This window comes from Diospyros lotus, unplaced genomic scaffold, assembly GCF_014633365.1.
Source record: "Diospyros lotus cultivar Yz01 unplaced genomic scaffold, ASM1463336v1 superscaf1, whole genome shotgun sequence".
Taxonomy (NCBI): domain Eukaryota; kingdom Viridiplantae; phylum Streptophyta; class Magnoliopsida; order Ericales; family Ebenaceae; genus Diospyros; species Diospyros lotus.
This window is the reverse complement of record NW_026267104.1, coordinates 582568-606424: the sequence shown is the minus strand read 5'-3', so window position 1 is coordinate 606424 and position 23857 is coordinate 582568. Positions and strand designations below refer to the sequence as shown.

Sequence of the window (23857 nt, the reverse complement as noted above, 5' to 3'; positions counted from 1 at the left end):
TTAGGGTACATCCGTTACATAACATTTACATACACGGAGAACATTACATTGACATGCACAGAGAAGTCGATAATCGCATTTTCTCACTCGCTTGGTGACCTACTTTTCATCGTTTGATCTATTCTTCCTCCTTCGCGTCGGTGTGTCATGTGTGTGATTCTCTCAGTAGATTTAATCTGATCTCTCTGTCTCTGCATTCATCAGTAGATTCTCGGTCTCGGTGGCGTGGCTCGCATTGTGTTGGTTTCTTTGTTACCGGATCGAACTAGGGTGGATCAAGGCGATTCGATCGGAGAACCGTCGGAATCTGGTCGCCTTTTGATCGGATTTTCGGCAGGTGTACCGGGATAGCAATACGGAAGGCAGGTGACTGTTCAATTTTAGGGTCTTCATCTCTGAAACTCTGCTTAATTGCGTAATCGGGATCTATACGTATCGGGGGTTTGAGAGATTTAGTATGGTCGCTGATGATTTTCGCTTTCTTTTTGTTTGTTGATATGTATTCTGATATGCTTTGATCTTTTTCTTGTTTGTGTAGATACTTGGTTGGTATTGATATCGTCATCAAGCTGAAAGGGATAGATTGAAGATCTCGATTTCGATTTTGGTTATTCATGGCGGCTCCTGGGGGACCTAGACCGAGCAATGTCCCGGCTAATTACAACCCTAATTCTCTTGCTGATGGTGTGCAAAACCTACAAATCAGTCGTCCCACTGGACCTCCAACTTCGGCGGCCAATTCTGGTGTCCCGAGCAGGCCTCCGCCCCCTTTTGGGCAGCAACCGCCACCTTTCTCTTCATCAGCTCCCCATTCAGCCCCATTTACCGGGACCTCACCAATGGTTCGTCCTGGCCCAATCCCACCGGGTGTCCTTACAAGGCCTGCAGTCCCTCCCAGTACCCATTCACAGCCTTCATTGCCCCCAAATTTAGCTTCAAATAGACCTTCTGGTCCTCCTCCTGTTACTCAGCCTCCGCCACCTTTTGGATCGAGGCCTCCACCTCCTGGAGCTTTGCCGTCTGCCATGAGCAGTTCTGGTGGGCCTCCCAGTGCTATCCTGCTGTCTGGCCAGGTGGCACCGCGCGGTTCTCGTCCGAGTGGTACCCCTTTTGGATCATCCCCTTTCATCACAGGACCGGCTTTACCTCCTGGAAGCATTCCCCACCCTGTTAGTAATGGGCCTCCGGCATTTGCACCAGGTGCATCGCAAGGTGGACCACATATGCCCTTAGCTGGAAGCCTGCCACCACCACAAGGTGGGCCTGCAGCACCTGCAACATTGTTTGCTAGGGCACCTCCCCCAGCTCCGAACATGGGCTCTCTTCTTGGAAGTCCACCTTCGGGTGCAATGCCACCCGGTACAATGCAAGCACCTCCACCATTTCCAGCAGTACCACAAGGTGTCCGCAGCTCCTCCCCCTTTGTAGCAGCACCTCAAGGTGCATTGCCTCCGTCAGGTTCTCCTTATGGTCCACAGGCATGGCAAATGCCACCTCGCCAGGTGAACTGGTTAGATATGTACTACTGTGCTAGGTACTTCAAGGTGTTTTGTTTTATTCTTCTTGTTAAGAGTATATATAAAAGGGGAACTTGACAGGCGTGAACCCTGTGCTCTAAGAACTTGTTTTATGTTGGGATCAGTCATACTATCTTCCTCGTCTCTTTTTGTTCATAAATTTAATTAATGAAGAATATATGGTTCTCTAGATCAAGAAATAACTTCGATTTTACTGCATTCCTAAACATCTTTTAAGTATAAATAAGAGGGGTTGAGTTTGCCCTTGCTGATTTTAGCAATGGCATTAGTTTGAAATGAGAGAACAGCAAAGAAGCCGCATCTGGTACTTCTCTGTTACCTTCCTTTGAGCAGTCCGCATGCAATAAACAAAACGTAAAATCTTAGCTATATGAGGCACTGACAATAAGCAGCAGAACCTTTTTCTGGAAAACAAGTGTTGGCTGATTTTTTTTACTGATTACTTGGTCTCATTGAGGAATTTTCCTTTAAAGGCAAGGCATTTGAGATGGGGTTATTGGTAAATGTACGTCTAGACTTGCTTCTTAGAAGAGAATATTTTGTTCGAAGGGGGAGAGTCACTCTTATAAAGGATACATGTTGGTATCACTTGGTCATTTGAGCTAAGCTCTGCTCTCCAACCAAAACTAGAAACTTTAAGGCTATTAACAAGGCCTTCCTTTCTAAATGGTTTTGGAGGTTTGTGTGAGAGGCATAGTTGGGGGAGATTTATTGAGGTGTGTATGCTGTTGGGGTTGATCTTAAGTTGCATTTATCTTTTTCCTTTTCTTGTTCTTGAAACAAATTATAAACTAGGAAATGAGTTGCCTGAATGGTTGGTGTGATTATTAAATCTTTCACTGTTTGCAATAAAGAAGTTTTAATGAGTAGTTGGATGATTTAATGGTGCCTGTGCTCCCCCTATGGAGTTCTGATTCTTTGTGCTTTGGTTTAATAATTATTTCTTATTCTAGGAAATCCGTTGCATGCATAATTTTTTATGATTATTGTATTCATAGATGTTCATGTATGAAAAAGCTTTAATGAGAACATGGACTAATTTTGGGTGCCTAAGCTTCCCCTGTTGATCTGTGATTATTTCTGCTTTGTGAAGTTGGGTTCATTGCATTTCTAATTCTCAGTGTTTGAGTACCTAGTTATGAAGATATTGAGGTCTTATAGTTATTATTTTTTCTTTCTTCCTTTTCACTTCATCTTGAGTCTGCAAGCTGAATTTAATGAAATATTCAGGTGGCTCCACCTTCAGCTGTTCCTGGTGCTGCACAACCACCTAGAATGTTTGGAATGCCACCTCCAAGTCAATCTATGGCTGCCATGTCTCCTGCTATGGGTCAAATGGGAGCATCTACGATCGGCTCATCAAAGATTGATCCGAACCAAATCCCTCGCCCCATAACAAGTTCCTCTGTACTTCTGCATGAAACTCGTCAGGGCAATCAGGCTAATCCCCCTCCGGTATTTCTTTGACTATTAACGTGGAAAATATTGAATTTTAAGGGTTTAAAAGGAACTTGTTAAACCTTGTGATTGACTAGTTTTAGTAACAACGTTATATTCTTATCTGTTCAAGTTTTCTCTCTCTGTTTCTTCTCTCTTTTCCTGCAAATTTTCCACTTTCTCAAGTGCATATATGTGGAATAACTTGATGCACTTTAAAGCATGCTGCAGTAATATATAACTGGTATTTGATGTAATATGCATGCTAATGTTCATCACAAAGCTAAACATCGACAATTCTATGTCCATAAATTCTTTCCTGTTTGTTGGTCCATTATTAAAATCATTATCAAAGGTGGCCTTGGAGCAGACTACTGCTCCTCTGTGACTTGGGCTCACTGGCTAAAACCGTGGAAAGAGTCACCCCCTTGAGTTCCTTTTATTGTTATCACCATTATTGTTATGCATTCCTTTTATTGTTATCACCATTATTGTTATGCTTTTGTTTTCTGATATTTTGCCTTTTTATGCTTTTCTATGGAAGCCTGCTACAAGCGATTACATTGTCAAGGACACTGGCAATTGCAGTCCACGGTTTTTGAGGTGCACTATCAATCAGGTTGTAATCAAATATTTACTGTCAGTGCAGTATATTTTTCTGCATATATATAACCTAATCTCCTTTTTCTACTCGTTTTCTTGGGTTTGGGTTGATGGACAAATATGGGTGCTACAAATTGTTATTGCAGTACCAGCTGGTTGTTGCCTATGTACTGAACTTAACCCTGCTGATTTTAAATTGGTAACTTTGTCTGTTCTTCAGATCCCATGTACTGTTGATCTTCTGACAACATCTGGAATGCAGTTGGCTCTGATGGTTCAACCAATGGCCCTACCTAATCCATCTGAAGAGCCCATCCAGGTAAGGGCTTCAATTTTTTTCCTATTTAATTTTGTATCATATTTTCTGCTTCAGTAATAGATCAATTTAATTGATTTATTTTTTCTATGTTATTTTTCTCTTTTTATGTCTTTCATATCTTATGAAATATGTTTTTTCATACCTATCCAAAAAGCAGAAAGTTATTCATTCTTCACCAAGTGAATTGTGTCTGAAATCTTTACCAAGATTTGAGTGAGCATTGGGTTAAATATTGGGATGTTAGATCTCCGATTTGACAAGAAGGTTCTTCCGTAATTGAGGAAGAATTGTGAATAGGTGGAAAAGACAAATATGAGAAAGAGAGGGAAAGAAGAGAGAAAGAGAAAGAGAAAGAGAGAATTGAGATAATTAGGAGGGAAAAAATTAGTGGTATAATCTTCACATGATCCCCATCCTCATGTATTCATATTATTTATAAGAGAGTTACGATTCTAGAGTATTCTCCTAACCAACTCTCTTGACGGTTAGGACCAAGTGGCCACATGCAGGAGTCCTACTATCCTTAGAACAACAAAGAATTACAAGTATATCCTGCTCCTAATTACAATTATGTCCCCGGGGACAACTCCCCCCCCCCACCCCCCGAATTATTTCTTGTTCCCAAGAAATTAAAGGAATCTAGTCACCCTGGGATATCGCTGGAGCAGATTAGGGAGGTACTCCCAAGTGGTGTTGTCAGGGTGCAAGTGTGACTATTGCACCAAGACTTGTGTGAGGGGCACGGAGTCCTGATAGAGCACCCGCCTATCCAGCACAGCTTGTGGTTCCACCTCCACCACCTGTTCTTCAATCAATTTCGACACTTTTTTGCTAATTGTCTGAGATGGCCCAACTGCCTTCTTTAGGAGTGACACATGAAACACGGGGTATAGCCCCACCCCCTCTGGGAGTTGCAACTTGTAGGCTACCTGTCCCACTTTAGAAAGGACTCAGAAGGGCCCATAGTACTTTGGGCTGATCTTAGATGTAGGCTGCTTGCAAAAAAGGCTTTGCTAGAATCGTTTCACCTTCAAATAGACTTCCTCACCCACTTCAAATGCCCTATCAAAGTGGTGTCTATCAGCTAGTTGCTTCATCCTCTGTTGTGCCAAGGTAAGCTCTTTTTTGATGGCTTGTAGTGCCTCCTGCCTTGCTTGGAGGTACTGATCAGCTGAAGTTTCAGCGAGGGTGTAATGCATAACAACTGGAATTATGGGGGGTGGGTAACCAAATAGGGCTTCAAAGGGGGTTCTCTTGTGAGTAGTGTGGAAGTTGGTGTTGTACCACCACTGGGCTAGTGCCATCCACCTACTCCAACTCCTCGGTTTAGTGAAGTTTAGGCATTGATTTACATGCTCCGTTTGCCTATCAATTTCTGGATGATAAGCTGAAGACATCTGAAGCTTGATTCCCAATCCTTGAAAGAGTGTCTTCCAGAATTGACTTAAACACCTTGTCTCTGTTAGATACAAACGCCTTGGGTAGCCCATTCACCTTGAAAATCAAATCTATCAACTTCCTGGCAACCTCAGTAGCAGTAAAGGGGTGTGCCAGGGGAAGGAAGTAGCTAAACTTTGTCATCCAATCCACCACCACTAAAATAGTATCAAACCCCTCTGATTTAGGCAGACCCTCCACAAAGTCCATGGTGATTTGCTCTCGCGCTTGAGCTAGTATCTACAAAGGCTGTAGCAGGCCTGGTGAGGGCACCTACTCATGCTTGCACCGCTGGCAGGTGGTGCACTAGAGTACATACCTTGTCATGTCTCTTTATAGTCTTGGCCAATAAAAGAGTTCTCTCACTATGTGATAGGCGACATTCAACCCCAAATGGCCTCCTATGGGTGAATCATGCAATGATTGGAGGATTCATTGCTTGAGTGGCTTATCTTCCCCTTATGACCACTTTACCATGGTATCTTAGGAGTCCCCCCTTGAGTGTGTACTCGGTCCCCTCCTGAGATTGCACTGCCAGCTTAGTAAGTATCTCTTGAATCCATGGGGTCTACTCATAGCTTTGTGTGATGCCCTGCACCCAATCCAGTACCAAGGTTGATATGGCGTGGCAAGCAGTTGTGTCCTCTTGTCTTGACAATGCATTTGCCACCAGATTCTCCTTCCCTTTCCTGTGTTGTATGCAGTAATCAAACCCCATCAACTTAGTAATCCCTTTCCTCTACAATTGATTGTGTGCTCTCTGTTGGGAGAGGAACTTTAGACTCTTATGGTCTGTTCGAATGATGAGCCTCCTCCTTTCCAAATAGTACCTCTATTTTTCCACGGCCATCAAAATAGCATGTAGTTCTTTATCGTATATACTCAACCCTACATGTCTTGGGGCCAAGGCTTGGCTTAGGTAAGCCACCGGTTTCCCTTCTTGAATTAGCACGACCCCTACTCCCATGTCACAAGCATTTGTTTCCAAGATGAACTCCTTGAAGAAATCGGGTAAGGCCAGGATTGGGGCCTGAGTCATGGCCTCCTTTAGTGATTCAAAAGCTTTATCTGCCTCTGGTCCCTAATGGAAGTTGTTCTTCTTCAGCAAATTGGTGAGAGGCTTGTTGATTACACCATAACCCTTGATAAACCTTTTGTAGTATCCAGTGAGCCCTAGGAACCCTCTTAACTCCTTTAGGGTGTTAGGTGTAGGCCAATGCTCCATAGCTGCAACTTTTTGGGGGTCAGTACTCACCCCTTGACCTGTGACAACGTGGCCAAGATATTCCACCCTAATTTCTGCAAAAGTACACTTAGTCTGCTTCATATAAAGTTGATGGGCTTTGAGGATCTCAAAGGCTTTTCTGAGATGAATCAAATGATGTTCTAGGTTAGGGCTGTAGACAAGAATATCATCAAAAAGTACAACACAAATTTTCGTAGGTAAGGGGCAAAAATGTGGTTCATCAGGGCTTGAAATATTGCAGGGGCATTTGTAAGCCCAAGGGGCATAACTAAGAACTCATAATGTCCTTGGTGAGTCCTGAAAGCTATTTTGGGACAATCATTAGGGTTCATCCTAATCTGATGATACCCTGATGTAAGGTCTAGTTTAGAGAAGATGGATGCCCCGGTTAGTTTGTCAAGGAGGTCCTCGATGATGGGGATTGGGAATTTATTTTTTATGGTTATGGAGTTTAGCTGTCGGTAGGTAGTCCACACAAAACCTCCATAACCCATCTTTTTTTTTTAATTAGGAGAACTGGTGAGGCAAAGGGGATTTGGCTCGGTTGAATTAAGGATTTGTTCAACATATCTTTCACTAGTTTTTTAATCTCAGCCTTTTGAACAGGGGAATAACAGTAGGCTCTAAGGTTTACCGGTTCATTGTTGGGTTTCAGGTGAATGGAATGATCAAGGAATCGGTGTGGGGGAAGGGTTGTGGGGGTGGTAAAGAGTCCCTCAAATTCCATCAACAATTTATGAATTGGTTCATGAGAGTGTACCTTTGGGGTGGCTGCTACCATTGCTTGGGGCAGGTAGGGCCATTCTCTCCTGGATCCACTCTGGCACTTGTCCTCCTTTGCTGTTTCTATCTCCAGGGCATATATGGAATGTAGTTGCCCTATTGAGGTCCTCCCTTTGTTTCAGCAACCTCTGTAACTTCTTCCCTGATACTGCCTTATATTCCTCTTTTTTCGGACAACCCTCAAGAGTGATTCTCTGCCCCCTCCCCCCATCTCAAAGGTGACTTCAAGTGTGTTGAAGTCAAATACTAGGGGACTCACTATCCTCATCCAATCCACTCCAAGCACCACATGGCAGCCTCTCAGCCTGAGGATTCTCAAATTCGCTGTGAACTGGTGTCCACTCATCATCCATTGGAATCCCCTGCATGTAAATTTACTCACCATCATGTTTCCATTAGCTATTAGCACAAACAAAGGAGGAGTCGAGTTTCCTGCAACTCACACTCAAGGCAGTGGCCGTTTCCTCATCTAGGAATCTATGGGTGCTGTCACTATCGATGAGCACCACCAACTTCCTTTTTCCTACGATTCCTCTAACCTTCAGTACTTTACCCGAGGCACAGCCTTGCAAGGTGTGCAAGGCTGTGCATAGAAATTTCCCCACCTTCTTCCTCCTCAACTTGCCCTGGGCCCCTCCCCTTCTTCAGCCTCCTCTTTTTCTTCCTCACCTTGTCCTTCCATTGTTAGGAGCATCCTCTTACACTGATGCCCTTGACCATACTTCTATCCACAACAAAAACAGAGCCCCATCTGCCTCTTTTGATCCAAGGTCAAGGCCTTGGCTAGGGTTAGGGCTGGTGGATTCTTGCCCATTGGTCCACTCCTCAACCATGGATGGCTACCCCCCTTTTGCATCCCACTGTGAGAAGTCTCCTTTCTACTACCCTTAGAGAATAGTCTATGCCTCTTAGCAAAGGTTTCCAATGATAATTCGTGAAGGTGGGCTTGCTCTGCTGCTTGCCCAACTGATGTTAGATATAGCATTTTCAAGGTGGGTCAGATTAGATCTTCCAACGCACTGATGAAGTTGGACACGAAATATTCTTCATCCAATGAGGGGTGTGCAAGGGAGAGTAAGGATCTAAGCTCCTCGAATCACACCTGATACTCCTCCACCGTTCCCCTTTATTTCAACTTATTGAACTCCTCAATGACTTCAGTCCTTATCCTCTCTCCAAACCTATTGTATAGGCCACTAACGAACTCTAGCCAACTCCACTCCGTCCTTCTTTGGCTCCAATTCTGGAACCAAGCGTCTGCGACATTATTGGGTTTTTGCACGAGGAATTCTGTCTAGAAGATGAAGAAAACAATAGAACTCATTTATGAAGTGAATGCGACTAGAAATTTTCTAAGTTAGAGTAGTTAACTTAGATGTTATATTATAAGGGTTATTTTAGTCATTGAGTGTATAAATAACCGGTCTTCTAATTAACGCCCCTATGTTCTATAAATAGGAGACGAGGGCTAGGCAGTCGCACATAACATTCATTCACTCATTTATGTCTTTGAATACAAGTGAGGTTTCCGAGAGGAGAGAAAAGGCTTTGAGAGTGGGAGAGTCTTTGTAATCTCTGTTTTGAGAGCAGTGTACTTGTGTGATAGAGAGTTGAGGGTATCTTGCAGTGTTCTAAAATGCGGCCAAGGCAGCCGCTTAGGCGTCGCCCAGGTGCTAGGTGGCCCTTGGCCGCTGCGATTAAGCCCTAATTGGCACCCTAGGCGTCGAGCCGATTAATCCGGCCGATCGGCGCCTAGGCGGCCCAGGCGACGCCTAGCCGCCTGGGTCGAGTGCGGCATGGGTTGCCTACCTACCTGGGTCGCGCGCGGCCTGGCTACTGCGATTTGTAAGAACCATGTAGAGATGGTGGACGAAGTGTCCTCGCTGTTCCATTATGTCGCTGCTCCGAGAAGTGGAAGAGGAAGAGGAGGAGGACGAAGTGTCCTCGTCGTTCCATTTTGTCATTGAACAGAGGGAGAAGAGAAGAATGGAACTCGTCTGGGAGACGAGAGATTTAGGGGGGGGAGAGAGAGAGACCAAACACCGAAAGTAAACAAAAGTCAAGAAGCACATGTTGAATGGGCAACAACTAGGAAATTTGGAAAAAATTTGTGAGAAAAAAATCAAGAAAAATATATTTTATGAGTTAAATTATTGTTAATATATAATTTAATTCGTGTGTGATTTACTATTAGATGAAAACACAAAATAATGCAAGAAAGCAACAAATGTTACAAAATAATGTAGGTTTATGTGCTGAAAATAGCAATTTTCCTAGGCCCCGCCTAGGTGCTAGGCCTCGGTCTGGGGCCCGACTAGCACCTTTTAGAACACTGGTATCTTGCAATCTGGTTCAAGGTTTCTAGTGGATTTGCTCTTAGGATTTGTTGTTGGATGTAGGACTGATCTTTGATCAATTTGAACTAAGATAAACGCTTGCGCTTGCTGTTTGGTGTCATGTCCCTAGGAGGATTAGAAGGGTAATATTGTGATAGGGATATAATAAAGGGGTAATATTGTAATAGGTTTATATTAGTTTGTTAGGAAATATTTGGTTGTTTGTTAAGAGTACATGGGTGCTGTTAGAAATTAGTTAAGGAGCTAGTTATGCCTATAAAAAGGCCCATTGTAAGAAGAGATGAATATGCTTGAATTGATTAATGAAACTCTCATTCTCTCTCTAAGAATTCTCTCAAATCTCCCTCTCATTTATCTCTACTGCTCTCCCTCAATTCTCTCTAATTTCTCCCCCATTTTTGTCCAAATTCCCCTCTAAATATTCTATTCTTAATCCTAATCCTCTCAGATCCCTCCGAATACCAATTTCAGCCCGTTATGAACCCTAGGTTCATGACATTTGGTCTGATTGTATTTTTCTTTAATTTCTTTACTATTGTTTATATTTCTAGTTTATACTATCTGTTTTGGGTGTTTCTCAGGTGAGGAGTGTTGAGAGATTGGCATCCTAAGAGTATTGAATTGAGTTTCTAAGAGCTCCCAATCCTAACAGACATCATCCAAGTAAGCGGCCATCGTGTTCACCTTTTCTCTCTCCACCACCCTGGTACTAATAAAATACTCTTTCACGCCGCCGGATCTACGAAGGGGGTTGGTCCTTCTCGAACGGGGGAATGTCCATCCTTAGACCTGGGATGGTGAATTAGTTACCCCCAATCCCACGGTTCGAATTGTCCTCCTTTGCTTCCACTCGTTCCCCTATCTCTCCTTGATCATTGGACCTCTACCTCGCTCTTGGCGTAGTCAGAATTGGCGTCGATGAGGCCCTGGGGGGAAGTCAGTTGGGAGGCTGGCATGAGGTTGCCAAGCAAAGATGCTCAAAGCAGCACTCAATTGTTGGTTGATGGCTTAATCCAACAATCTCCTTCCGGAGCTTGCTCGCGGCTCGCTCCACGATTCTATCCAAATTGGCCGTATACTCCAATCGACTCCAGTTGATCTCCTCTTGCGTGTTTCTAATGCCCAATTCTAGGAGATCCAGACAGTTCTCCACCTGTTCCTGGTACTGGCGCATCCCAGCTTCCATGGCATCCATCCGGGATTCTGTTTGCTTCGCGCGTGTACTTTCTGCCATCTCCCAACTCCCAAGTTGCTGGCTCTAATACCAAATGTTAGATCTCCAATCTGACAAGAAGTTTCTTCTATAATTGAGGAAGAACCGAGAATAGGTGGGAAAGACGAATATGAGAAAGAGAGGGAAAGAAGAGAGAAAGAGAATTAGGAGGGAAAAGATCAATGGTATAATCCTCACATGATCCCCATCCTCATGCATTCATCTTATTTATAAGAGAGTTACAATTCTAGAGTATTCTCCTAACCAACTCTCTTGGCAGTTAGGACCAAGTGGCCACATGTGGGAGTCCTACTATCCTTAGAACAACAAAGAATTACAAGTATATCCTTCCCTTAATTACAATTATGTCCCCGGGCTGTGACATTGGATTATGCACCATGTTTTATGCAGCCGTCTTCTATTTGAAGGTGGTTTTTTCTTAAAGCCGTTTGTCTCATGGGGCTTTTCATCTATTCTGTATTCTGGATGACATATTTTATTTTTAATGTGCTGTATACCCGGTTCTAGACAGCCACCAATACTTGCACTTTGTGCCTAGGTAACATTATAACTAAGTTATGTGCTGCTAGCTGTCATGTTATAATCTGTTCTTGCCATAACAGCAGTTTTTTTGCTAATATAGCCTCTTTTCATTATGTGAATTCTGTTAGCTTCTGTAGATTAGTTCTTAATCACATCTCTTATTTTCTTTTATTTTCCCTCACCACCTATTCTTTTATTTAAAATTAGTGAGCTTTGCCTTCCACATTACATTTAAACTAGGAAAGACCAGGATGGTACTCATGCATTCAAATAACTCGATTGGAGAAGTCAGAATAGAAATTTGACTGTGGATATGATTACTGCTTGAAGCCTTGAATTGCTTGCCAAAGCAAGCTATATTATTGTCAATCCATTTTCACTTTTGGTTGGAATGTGAATCCTGAAAAGCAGTGGATGAAATCAGTGAGGTTGCTGACATTACATACAAGCTACTATCTTATTCAAAACACTAACAAATGGTCTCACCGGATTCATAAAGAATGTAAAAACTCATAAATTCAGTACGCTTAGCTGAAAACAAGGCTCAGTTAAATTTTAGGGGTTTCTATGTGAAAAGAAATAGTGGATGGTCTGCTGGAGTTTCTTTAATTTTTCTTACCCTTCGTGATTTTCCCTTTTTTGGTTTATGTTGGTTGTTTATAGGTATGTGTAAATAAAAATTGTGTTAGCCACATGAGTGCAAGGGATTCATTCTTTGATTTGTGGTTTAGGCCATCGCTACCGCTCATACTCCATCGGGTGTCCCAGCTTGTAGAGGACTCTTCTGGTCATGCCTAGGAAGGCTACCATATTGGTTCCCGCTTCACCTAAGGAAATGATCTACATTTTTTTAATTTTCCAAATTAGTTTTTTTTTAAGATAAAGATATATTAATTAAAGAAGTGCAGCCTTAAAATCCTATTAAAACCAAACCTGAATAATTTATTGGGTCCAAAAAAATAAAAAATTCAAAAAAACGACAAATACTCTCTTAACACATCTAAAAAGGATATGTGAATTCCCCTTAAGAGAGGGTAATTTTTAAATTTCTCGAAAGATTTCCTATTTCTCTCTTACTGTTGGCTCCACATAATACAAAATGGAATAACATATTAAATCTCCATGAAATTCCCAGTATTGAAGATTGCGCCAGAAAAGGGGGGCCCAGAAAACATTGTTGGGAGAGATAAATCATTGGTCGCTACTCGCTAGAGCTAATTTCTCACTGTCTAATTAAAATAAATCTGGGAAAAGAACTTTGAAAGGAATGGAGCTGCATCAACAATCTAACAGAACTGCGTGTAATTGCCATTTTGAATGTCTCTTATGTGTAATTCAAACAGACATGACATGATAAGACCACTTTTTGGATGGTAGAATGCTTGATTATGGTTGGCCACAACTTAAGGGTTTGGGATAATGGTGTTCATATGAGTTGTTGTTTCAAGAGGATCTGGATCTGGTTCAAGGCTCATTATATGTATTCTCTTCCAAAAATTTTCACATTATATATTTGCTTGGTGCATCTGGTTGGTTCAGTTTGCCTCTTAGTCTGCTTGTAAGATGAAGTTGCATGTGATGGGAGAGTGTTGAAGAGCTTAAATATATTGTTGTGCCTTTATCCTAAGAACTTAAGCTTTTGGGATATTTTTCTAACGCTGAAATCATTATTGTACATGAATGGTAGAAATATTTAAAAATATGAATTAAGACTGTATTTTTTATGTCATTGAATATGAGAATTGAGATGGCTGGAAGTCTTGAACTCATATAGCTGACCCTACCTCATGGGATTAAGGCTTATGCTGCTGCTGCTGCTGTTGTATTGAATAGGAGAATTAGATTTATTTAACACCTAGATGTATATTGTTGGACATTATCCTAAGAGCTTAAAGCTTTTAGAAATATTTTTTTAACACTAAACCATTATCCTAGATAAATGGTAGTAATATTTAAGAAATATGAATTATGTTATATTTTTTATGTCGTTGAATATGACAATTAGACTTCTGAATTTGAGTTATTTCCTGGTATGTGGTTTTGCTCTCTAGTATTTGTCAGATTATTGCTCTTTCAGCTTACGCTGTGCCTTTGACTATTATCCAGCAATACAACAACAACATATCAAGCCTTGATCCCACTAAGTGGGGTTAGCTACATGAATTCTAGCTTGCCAATGTTTCTACTTGTAGTCTTATCTTCTGTAAGCTCATATAATCTTTATCCACCAGTACACGTGCGTAAAAGAAATATTTTAGGAAGTTTGAATGAAAACTAGAATAAATCATTTTTAGTCTGCAATATCTCTTACAGTGTCATTGCTTTAGGTTGTGGATTTCGGGGAAAGTGGTCCTGTTCGATGTTCTCGTTGCAAAGGTTACATAAATCCATTCATGAAGTTTATTGATCAGGGAAGACGTTTTATCTGTAACTTGTGTGGTGAGTATAGATGATGATCATGACCTCAGTTTAATTTAATTATTGCATTTTATTTTGTTTCTGATCTTTTCAGCATTTCCCCTTTACTGGCATTAGTTTGGTCTTGTTGAGGGATAGCAAGCTCTCCTTTGTTATTTTGCATTTTAAAATTCCGACATATTCTGGCATTTGATACCAATTATTAAGAAGTTGTAGCTGTCCTGATGTGATTAGATGCATGGTTATTTAGATCATGCATTCTCATTTCTTCAAAATTTTGACGGAAGGAGCTTTGTGCGGTTATTATTCCTGAACTTGTGTGAATGAATTGCCAAGTAACATGGTTTTCTTTCTTGCCCTTCATTTTTGGTTCGTAGGTCTGTTTTTCTCTTCTTCTTTTTTTTTTTGTATATTATTTTTGTTTTGTGCTTTGCCTTTGCTTGTTGAAATATATTCTGGAGAAGTCAAGTATGAAATTGCAATATGCCCTTTGTTTTGCAGGATTTACAGATGAAACTCCCCGTGACTACCACTGCAATTTAGGACCAGATGGAAAGCGTAGGGATGCTGATGAAAGGCCTGAGCTATGTAGAGGAACAGTTGAATTTGTTGCCACGAAGGAGTACATGGTTAGTTTCATATCTTTGGAGGCTATGCACTAGGTCAAATTTTTACTTCAATTAAAATTAGCTGGGTCCTCACACTACACATGGGATATGCTATTAAAAAAATGCATAATTTCTTCACATAATAATAGGCACACTGCATATATAAAAATATGCATGATCATATCTTGTTAAAAAAATTATCACAGCCTTGTTATTGTTTATTCATGCATACAGTTTGTGACTTTATAATTGTATATGTTATTGGTCATGTGTCTCTAGAAGAGAGAAGATGCAAAATGATCGCCAGCCCTGAAATAAATTCATCATCTTTCATTTGGCTAGGTAGAAATGTGTTTGTTGACCAACCCCAACCTATGCAAAATTTGAGTTTTTTCTTTTTTGCATTTTGACTGTTTTTATGCATGCAAAATAGAGTTTTGGCTTTGATGCCATGAGATTAGCTGCCTTTTGTTGTGAATTCATTCCCTTGATGTGGGAAGAATAACTATTGGTGCTTCCTGCCCTCTGCTTGTCTATGTTTGGATTCAGTATAACTTTTCAATCTTATCTTGTTACCAGGTTCGTGACCCGATGCCTGCTGTTTTTTTCTTCCTGATTGATGTGTCCATGAATGCCATACAGACTGGTGCAACTGCAGCAGCTTGCAGTGCAATCAACCAAGTTATTGCTGATCTTCCAGTATGTTATATTTCTGTTTCAGTATATGTTGTAACATTTGACTTTGCACGTCAGGATGTGTATATTTATCTGGTGATCTCCAATAAATTCATCCAGCATTTTTATTTTCATTATCTATGCATATTTTGCTGGATCAGTTGGAAATTTTTATGTGAAAGTTGTGAGAAAAAGAGCAAGATATACCCGTGTTTTGTTAGGAAGAAGTCTAGTCTGTCTAGATGGCTGATTAAATATTTGAACCTTGATAAATATGGATTTTGAATTTTTTTTGGAGTCAATGTTTAAAATGATGATTGTTTGACAGGTCTGTTGCAGATTGCCTGTAAGATCATTCCTTCCATGTTATTAATTGAATACCTGATATATTCTCATTCCTGATCTGTTTACTCTTGACTCTGAATTCTTTGTAATTGTAAATCAATTCAGTTTTAACACAATAGTTGTCAGTTATGTGCACATGCATTGGCCTTATCATAATAGCTATTAGGGCCAAGAGGTATGATCCTTTCGTTTGCATGCCCCATATCTTGAGACTTGCAAGCATGTCTTTTGCAAAGTTTATATGAGTTCTAATCAAAAGATTCATCATTCTTCTTATATCAAGTACCATTGAAAACTGCATTACCTATTTTTAGTGAAGAAGATAGAGGCTTCTTATTTACTGGCATAAAACAAGAAATATACTGCATGAGCCTATGGCTTTCCATGGATGGTCAATTTATTGTGTATATTTTTTAATGAACTTTTTTGTTGTAATTTTCTATTTTCAGAACAAATGATTGCTGGAACAAATTGAGTTCAAAATATCTATCCGCTGCATATTCTGAGCCCTATTTGTCTGCATATTGTCCTGGATGTTATCTACCAGCTACCAGTAGCTAGGGTGCATGTTTATTTTCTTCATAAGTCTCCTTATTTTTTTCCCCCTTGTTTGCATCCATCTTTGGTCCTATTCTGGTTGAAGTTGATTATGATTGAGGAATTTGGTACTTCTGGATTGTTATTTCATCATATGATCAAATGGCATCATAAAACCTGTAAAGACTGGAGTTTGATTTTCTTATACCTTTGTAATCAATCTTTAAAATTCTTCCCAGTTCTGTTCATCGTAATTCACTACCAGATTAGCCATATTTCTGCAACTGAAGAGAAAAATTATCATTTATGTGGTGATGATTTCTTGCAGGAGGGTCCCCGGACAATGGTGGGTGTTGCTACATTTGACTCAACAATTCACTTCTACAATCTAAAACGTGCACTGCAGCAGGTCAGAGTCCTGTAGATTTTTTGGGGGGTTAATGTCCTGTTGAAAAATTTAATGTTTGGTCTCACACAAAATAATAATAATAATAATAATAATAATAATAGAAAATTTTCATGTCATTTTCAGGTTTATGGATGAAAACTAATTGTCTCTTCCTTTTCGTCATCAGATTATTTATTCTTCTTCTTAGTTTATGAATTTATATCTCTTGCTTTAATTGCAATGAACAATTTAAGATTCACAATCACTGAAGGGAACTGAAAAAATGTGATTTTTTCAGTTCTTCTTCACTAAAGGGAACTGAAAATATGAAGGAATCTTAAGATTCACAATTAAGTTCTTCTTCTTCACTGAAGGAATCTTAATTTCAGTTCTTCTTCACTGAAGGGAACTGAAAATATGCGATTTTTTTCCCCTGATTTTCTCTCAAATAATCAGATAAATGTGTATGTTATTTGCAGAAGACATAATGTTGGTGGATGAAACAAAAGGAGTGAACACTAAGCGGAGAAACAAGTTAGAATCTAAGGGATTTAAATTAAGTAGAAAGAAAACAGAATATATGGAATGTAAATTTAGTAAGAATGCAAGAGTAGAGGATGTTATAATAAAATTGGAAGACTAAATCTTACAAAGAATAGACCATTTTCGATATTTGGGATCAGTGATTCAAAAAGATAGAGAAATTCACGAGGATGTCACACATAGATTTAAGGCAGGTTGGCTAAAATGGAGAAATGCATCAGGGGTATTATGTGATAGTAAAATCCCATTAAAACTGAAAGGAAAATTTTATAAGACAGCTATAAGACCAGCCTTATTGTATGATTCAAAATGCTAGGCAGTCAAATACCAACATGAGCAAAAGACGAGCGTAGCAGAGATAAGGATGTTAAGATGGATGTGTGGTCATACAAGAAAAGATAAAATTAGAAATAAAGTTATTCGTAATAAGGTAGTAGTAGTGTCAATCGAGGAGAAGATAAGAGAGACTAGACTAAGATGGTTTGGTCATGTGAGAAGGAGACCAAGAGACGCTCCTGTGAGAAGAGTTGATGAAATGGAACAATTAGTCAAAAAAAGAAGTAGAGGCAGACCCAAGAAGACTTTGGGAGAGACATTAAAGTTTGATATGAAGTGTATGGACCTAAATGAAGATATGACAAAAGATAGAAATACATGGAAGTCTAGAATTCATGTAACCGACCCCACATAGTGGGATAAAGGCTGAATATGTTGTTAATCAGATAAATGTGTGTGGTGAATGCACATCACTTGAATAAAAAAGGGGGGCAAATTCTAGTTAGACCCCGTGTAGTTTGGGCAATTTTCGAGGAGACTACCTGTGGTTTATTTTTGGCATTTAAGATTCCTATGCTTTACTTTTTCTTCAAAGATACACTGGGCTATATTTGCAGTTCTTCTTAATTGGAAGGGGTGTCACTGAAAAAGAGAGAGTAAAGCATAGGGATCTTAAATGCTAAAAGTAAACTACAAGGGTGTCTGGCTATAATAAGAAAACCAAGAAGTGACTAGCTTACATGAGGTGGTTGCTCAGTGTTCTCATTAAATGCTTCAATGTAATACTTTTTTCTGAAGCTTTTAGCAAGTGCATTTGGTGATTCCCTAGTGGTTACCATAATAAAGGATTGTGTTTTAAGTTAGGATAGTAAAGACTTATGGCTAATGCTGAAATCTCTGAATGGAAGTTGGTTTTAAGTTTTTGTTTTAACAGACCTATTTGTTAATAATACATCTGGAACATGGCATGGGGAGAGACAATAATTCAGTGATATATTTTATAAAGCACTGAAACTCTTATTCTATCATGAAGACATGAATAATTTGTGCTGTCACCTGGGTGCTTTCTTTGCTGATCTGCTAGTTGTGCCTGGGGTTGTTTTCTGTTGTAGAGATTTGTTCTTGTGGTATGTATTTGTTTGACCATGCCATGTGTGTTTTGGGTAGTGCTGACCTAACATTTTCTTGATAACATTAACATTTGGTTCTTAGTGTTAGATGTCACAAGGCTGAAAAAAGAAAGTAGAATTAGAACTAACAAATCATATTGAAACTCAATTTTTTACTGGGTGCTTACTTTTACTCTTGAATCTGTGTAACAGCCACTGATGCTTATAGTTCCTGATGTAAATGATGTTTACACTCCTCTTCAAAGTGATGTTATTGTTCAACTTTCTGAGGTCAGTTTCTTTTAGTTTCCTTGTCTTGTATTATTATTATTATTATTATTATTTTTTTTTTTGGGGGGGGGGGGGGGTGGTGGTGTTGAGGGTAGGGCTATTTGTAAATATGTGAATATCTTTTTGAATGGTTGTTTTTGATATATTTTTCTCTTTCGTAGAGAATTTCTATGTTATTTTTAAGTGAATTGGTTGTTTGTTTTGAGCATTCAGTGCCGTCAACATTTAGAGCTGTTGCTAGAAAGCATTCCAACCATGTTTCAGAATAATAGAACTGCCGATTCAGCGTTTGGTGCAGCAGTCAAGGTTTGGCATTTTCTTGTTTTTCATTTTCTTTACAACTTTACTAACCATCTAATATTTTGTCGATAAGACTTAAAAATGAGAAATTGTATGCTTAATACTACTTTATGGGTTCAAATATATTGATCATCTTAACATGTTATGTTGAATCTGTATCTTTTTATTTCTTCAGGCTGCTTTCTTGGCTATGAAGAGTACTGGAGGGAAAGTTCTAGTATTTCAGTCAGGTAAATTCACAAACTTTCTACCATCTAATTGCTAGTCCTTTTCTGTTTCTAAGCTTCTTTACCTTATTTTGCCTCTCCCTTTTTAGAAAAAAGAAATTATTAATATTTTTATTTTTGTTTGCAGTCTTGCCATCAGTTGGCACTGGAGCCCTGTCTTCCAGAGAGGCTGACGGGAGGACGAATATCTCTGCTGGAGAGAAGGTATGGTTATCTCATATATTAATATATGCCTGTTGCTCGCTGTCCAATGATGTCTACTGGTGTACTTTTTCTTGCTTTTTCAACCATTTCATATCCCTGCCTGTGAATTCCTGGAAGGTGTGCTCCTTTGCTTCATTGGTGTACTCTGAAGTTGTCCTCCATTCCAGTGGAGGTGTCTCACTTAAATCATTCCCAAGTATAGGCATCTAACATCCCTGTATTTCCTGCTCTTCTGAACTACCTGTGGCCTTTTATCCGTGCCCTATACATTGAGGGAATGTCTACGATAAACTATGTGGAATGCTTTCTGATGAGAAAATTGCCTTAAACAATATCTTGGAGTTATTCAATCTTATAAATTTCAAATGAGGATGATGATCAGACCTAAAATGTACTGGTATCCAACTGTGATGATAACTTTTCCCTACAAATTTAGTAGTTGAACTTACTCTAGGTTTGTAATGATATTCTTGTTAACTTTTAGGAGGCGCATAAGTTACTTCAACCAGCAGACAAAACTTTAAAGACGATGGCTATTGAGCTTGCAGAGTACCAGGTGGAGTTTGGCTATTTTGTTCTTTCCTATTCAACATAGTCTGAAACCTATTTGGATAGTTGGATGAGACTTGTGATGGAAATCATAATTTTCCTTCAATTTTATGCTTAATGGCTGTTTTCAGGTCTGTGTTGATGTTTTTGTTACCACCCAAAGTTATGTAGATATTGCTTCTATCTCTGTTATCCCAAGAACAACTGGTGGCCAGGTATTTCATGAATTACCTTTATTATTCTAAGTTGGGGATTGTTTGAGAAAGCCTTTTTTCCTTTATAATCATCCAAAATCATAACTCAAATTGTCCATTCAAAACTTATTAATAAACAAAGAAACTATATTGATTGTTACCAAATAATTATCCAAGCTTTTAACAATTTATACGGCAAAGTTTGTTTGTTTAGTAATCAACTCACAATGCAATCGTTTTCATCCCTCTCAATCCAGTCGACATTTAAAGAGCCAGAGAATAAAAGCTTGAAGGGTATGAAAATTGAACAGTCATGCAATCAAAACGTGTAGAAACAAAAGGATTATGCAATTGCTACATTAGGACACTAAAGAGTTAAAAAAAAAAAGTCATTGTTTTTTAGTCTTCAAAGTGTTTGCACATAGGACCCTTGTATCCTTTTAAAAAAATTTAAGAAAGTGTTGGACACACCACGAGGGTGTGCTCGACTAGTGGAGGTGTGTCAAAGTGTTCGACATGTTGGCTACATTGGTAAGGCAACCCCTAAGGAGTGTATGTGCTTTATAGGTGATAAACGAATCACCATAATCCATCCTTTGTAGATTGCTTCTCAATTGATCCTCCTAACATCTCCTTGGCTTGGTATATAATACTCTCAATCCAAATGCAATGCATGCGGTGCTCCCTCAGCCATTTAAAGTTGAGGGCTCCAATTATGTTGCCTCCAAAGCTTAAGTTGAGGCAAGGTCTAGGATCCAAACATCAATTCTGTTGCCTCCATTCGTACAAGACTTGCAATGGCTTGTGAATTGGATGCTTTAGTTACAGGCTTGTTGAGTCCTTGCTTCTTCCTTTAAGGAGTTTGTTCTCAACCAATCACAGGAGATAGTCCAACCATCAGTTGATGGTCCTTCCATTAATCTCATTATACTCCATTGATGGTCCTCAACACTAAAACCCTAAAACCTCCACTATAGATGGGAGTCTGAAGTTGTCAAAACACAAAAACCATTGATTAGAACTGTTAAATTGTTAACCACCATCTCATTTAAAAGTTTAAGCTTGTAGGTTAACTTTATTTCTTATATTATTATTTTTACTCTCAACACAATCCCTCACATGTGGCAAGGCTTCATTGCATAACTAGTCTAAGCACATGCAACAATTTAAATATTGGGTTAGTTGTGAGGTATGAACTCAAGACTTTTATTTGCTCTAATACCATGTTAAATTGTTAACCACCGCTATCTTATCTAAAAGTTTAAGCTTGCAGCAGATAGAGGGTTAATTTTATCTTTTTTATTATTATTTATACTCCCAATAGGAACATTTGGATTTTCTCTCCACTGTGTCCCCCCCTCTTCTTCTTCTTCTTCAGTGTTGTCTAGCTCTCTTCCTTCCCAGCTTTAATGGTCCATTCATACTTGACAACTATTATGATTCCTAACCCAACACTATGGTCTCCTACAAAAGGTAAACGAAATAAAGGACTCTCTTGTCTCACCCTGTAAAACCGCCGAAAAAAAGATTTAGGAATGCCATGAATCAAAACAAAAAAGGGGGTAACTTCCAAGGTACTGATAAGAAGACTCCAATTAATGTGGCCATATGCTTTTTCCATGTCAAGGTTACAAACTAACCCAGCCCATGGAACTTTTGAGCGTCATTAGAACTTGCCTATTTATGAATGAGAACTAAAAACATTGCATGAAGACTTTTCTCAAAGCAACCAAATTTCTTGCTGGAAACCGAGTTATTTCAATTATTAATAAACTGTAATTTCCCCCAAACAAGTAATATATATCAGATTCTAAGTATTTTTTTACTATTTTGTTTCTCATATGAATATATCTAAAGGTGTGGACCTCAATCACATAATCTTTTCTTGCAGGTGTATTACTATTACCCATTCTCTGCGCTTTCTGATTCTGCCAAGCTTTACAATGATCTTCGATGGAATGTCACAAGACCGCAAGGTTTTGAAGCAGTCATGCGTGTAAGATGTAGCCAGGTCAGTTTTAGTATCACCCAACTCATTCAATGTGATGGTATAGGTAGTTCTTTTTATTCTAATTTTCTAAATTAGATAACAAATATTTAAAATACCCCCCCACCCCCCTGAGAGAGAGAGAGTGTGTAGAACTAATTTTTGGGTGTTTTGCCTTCTTTTTAGGGTATTCAAGTTCAAGAATACTTTGGCAACTTCTGTAAGCGCATTCCGACTGACGTTGACCTACCAGCAGTAAGTTTTGCTTTTATGAGGTGCTTGGTCATTTGAGTATTGCTCAATGATGCTTTCAGATTCTCTCTTTCATTAGTGTGTGGTGTTGTGCAATTCTGCAAAAAAAAGTTTCAAGTTTCAAGCATGTCAAAGGTTTTATTTAAGATAGTTTGAGTTATGTAATCTAAGCTAGTCTATCCATTTACATGAAAATTTTTATCTTAAGACCACAATTTCTCTCTGATAAAAGGCTTGACAACAACAATAGATGAAGCCTTAATCCACATTAGATAGGGTTGCCTGCATAAATTCTAGCTCACCAACGATTTCTATCTATCGTCATATCTATACAGGTTTGACAATTTCAATGTCATATTTCCAATTTTTTATATTTTCCTGATACCATATTTTCTGGATGTGTATCTAGACTGTATTATTTTTTTATGCCATGTGAAATGCCAACATAATGCCTTCATAATTGTGATAACAACTGTTAATGACAAACTCACAGCTATAGCCCCCGATCAGCTTTCTGGCTTATTGCCTATGAACTGCTAATAGAGAAGTTGAAGAGAGTGTATTCTTCGAGAGGGAAAGTGAGGAAGAAGATCAGATTTTATGAAGGGAAAGAGAAATGGTTCTTTATTCCTTGTTCAATACAAGAAGTGCTTTATATACAAGCATTACAGTAGGCACCAACACTAACCAAGTAGCTGAAGACCACCCCCTTATAACTATCAACCAACTCTACAACAATCTATAAACTGTCATGTACAATAGGAAGCAGCAAACTTTGGATATGAACTCACAGTTACTTATCTAGCCTTGTACTCCCTTGTTCAGCTGGCATGACTCTCGATCCCTTTCAGGTTCCTCTGCTCCATCCTAGAAAATACTGTGCTCATGTTGGGGGTCTTCCTGTAGTGTTCATTTTTCAAATTAGTTTGTGCATTACTCTCCCTGCTTTACTCTACCCCCCCTCTCTCTCCCCTTTCTATTGTCTTCCCTAATTGCTGTTGCATAATTGTCCAACAGGATGAAGTTGATTTTTGTTAATTCCTAGTATGGATTGTGTTCCCCTCCTAATTAGCTTTTCCCTTGTGTAGATTGACTGTGACAAAACTATAATGGTAACTTTGAAACATGATGACAAACTCCAGGATGGCTCAGAATGTGCTTTTCAGGTCCAACATCTATTTACTTACTATTTGAGGCAATTTATATCCAGCTTTAACCTTTCTACATAACAGCTTCTATTATCCTTAAATTCATTGCTACCATTTAAACTCTTTGTTGGTGCATTTTATGCTGCAGTGCGCTCTTCTTTACACAACTGTGTATGGACAAAGAAGAATACGAGTTTCTACCTTATCATTGCCATGCACAAGTCTGCTAAGTAATCTTTTCCGCACAGCTGACTTGGACACCCAATTCACTTGTTTCTTGAAGCAAGGTAGGTGATTATAATATTTATGTCTTCTTAAAATGCGACAATA

General features: G+C 39.2%; 1 protein-coding gene across 2 annotated transcripts in view; it reads left to right on the top strand.

Moving 5' to 3' along the window:
- Positions 1–24: 24 nt before the first annotated feature.
- LOC127792948 (protein transport protein Sec24-like At4g32640) overlaps positions 25–23857 on the top strand; it is a 28234-nt gene continuing 4401 nt past the window's right edge. Inside the window, exons 1-19 of one of the 2 annotated variants that reach the window (XM_052323630.1) lie at positions 25–362; positions 539–1502; positions 2769–2993; positions 3520–3594; positions 3799–3897; positions 13804–13915; positions 14396–14523; positions 15082–15201; positions 16388–16468; positions 18589–18666; positions 18880–18972; positions 19142–19196; positions 19321–19397; positions 19882–19953; positions 20078–20161; positions 22032–22151; positions 22314–22382; positions 23468–23545; positions 23676–23814. In XM_052323630.1, coding sequence (XP_052179590.1) covers positions 615–1502; positions 2769–2993; positions 3520–3594; positions 3799–3897; positions 13804–13915; positions 14396–14523; positions 15082–15201; positions 16388–16468; positions 18589–18666; positions 18880–18972; positions 19142–19196; positions 19321–19397; positions 19882–19953; positions 20078–20161; positions 22032–22151; positions 22314–22382; positions 23468–23545; positions 23676–23814 — 2593 coding nt within the window. In that variant the 5' untranslated portion in view covers positions 25–362; positions 539–614. Of the gene's footprint in view, positions 367–538; positions 1503–2768; positions 2994–3519; positions 3595–3798; positions 3898–13803; positions 13916–14395; positions 14524–15081; positions 15202–16387; positions 16469–18588; positions 18667–18879; positions 18973–19141; positions 19197–19320; positions 19398–19881; positions 19954–20077; positions 20162–22031; positions 22152–22313; positions 22383–23467; positions 23546–23675; positions 23815–23857 lie in introns of both variants that reach the window. The other variant, XM_052323631.1, reaches the window with a different exon arrangement.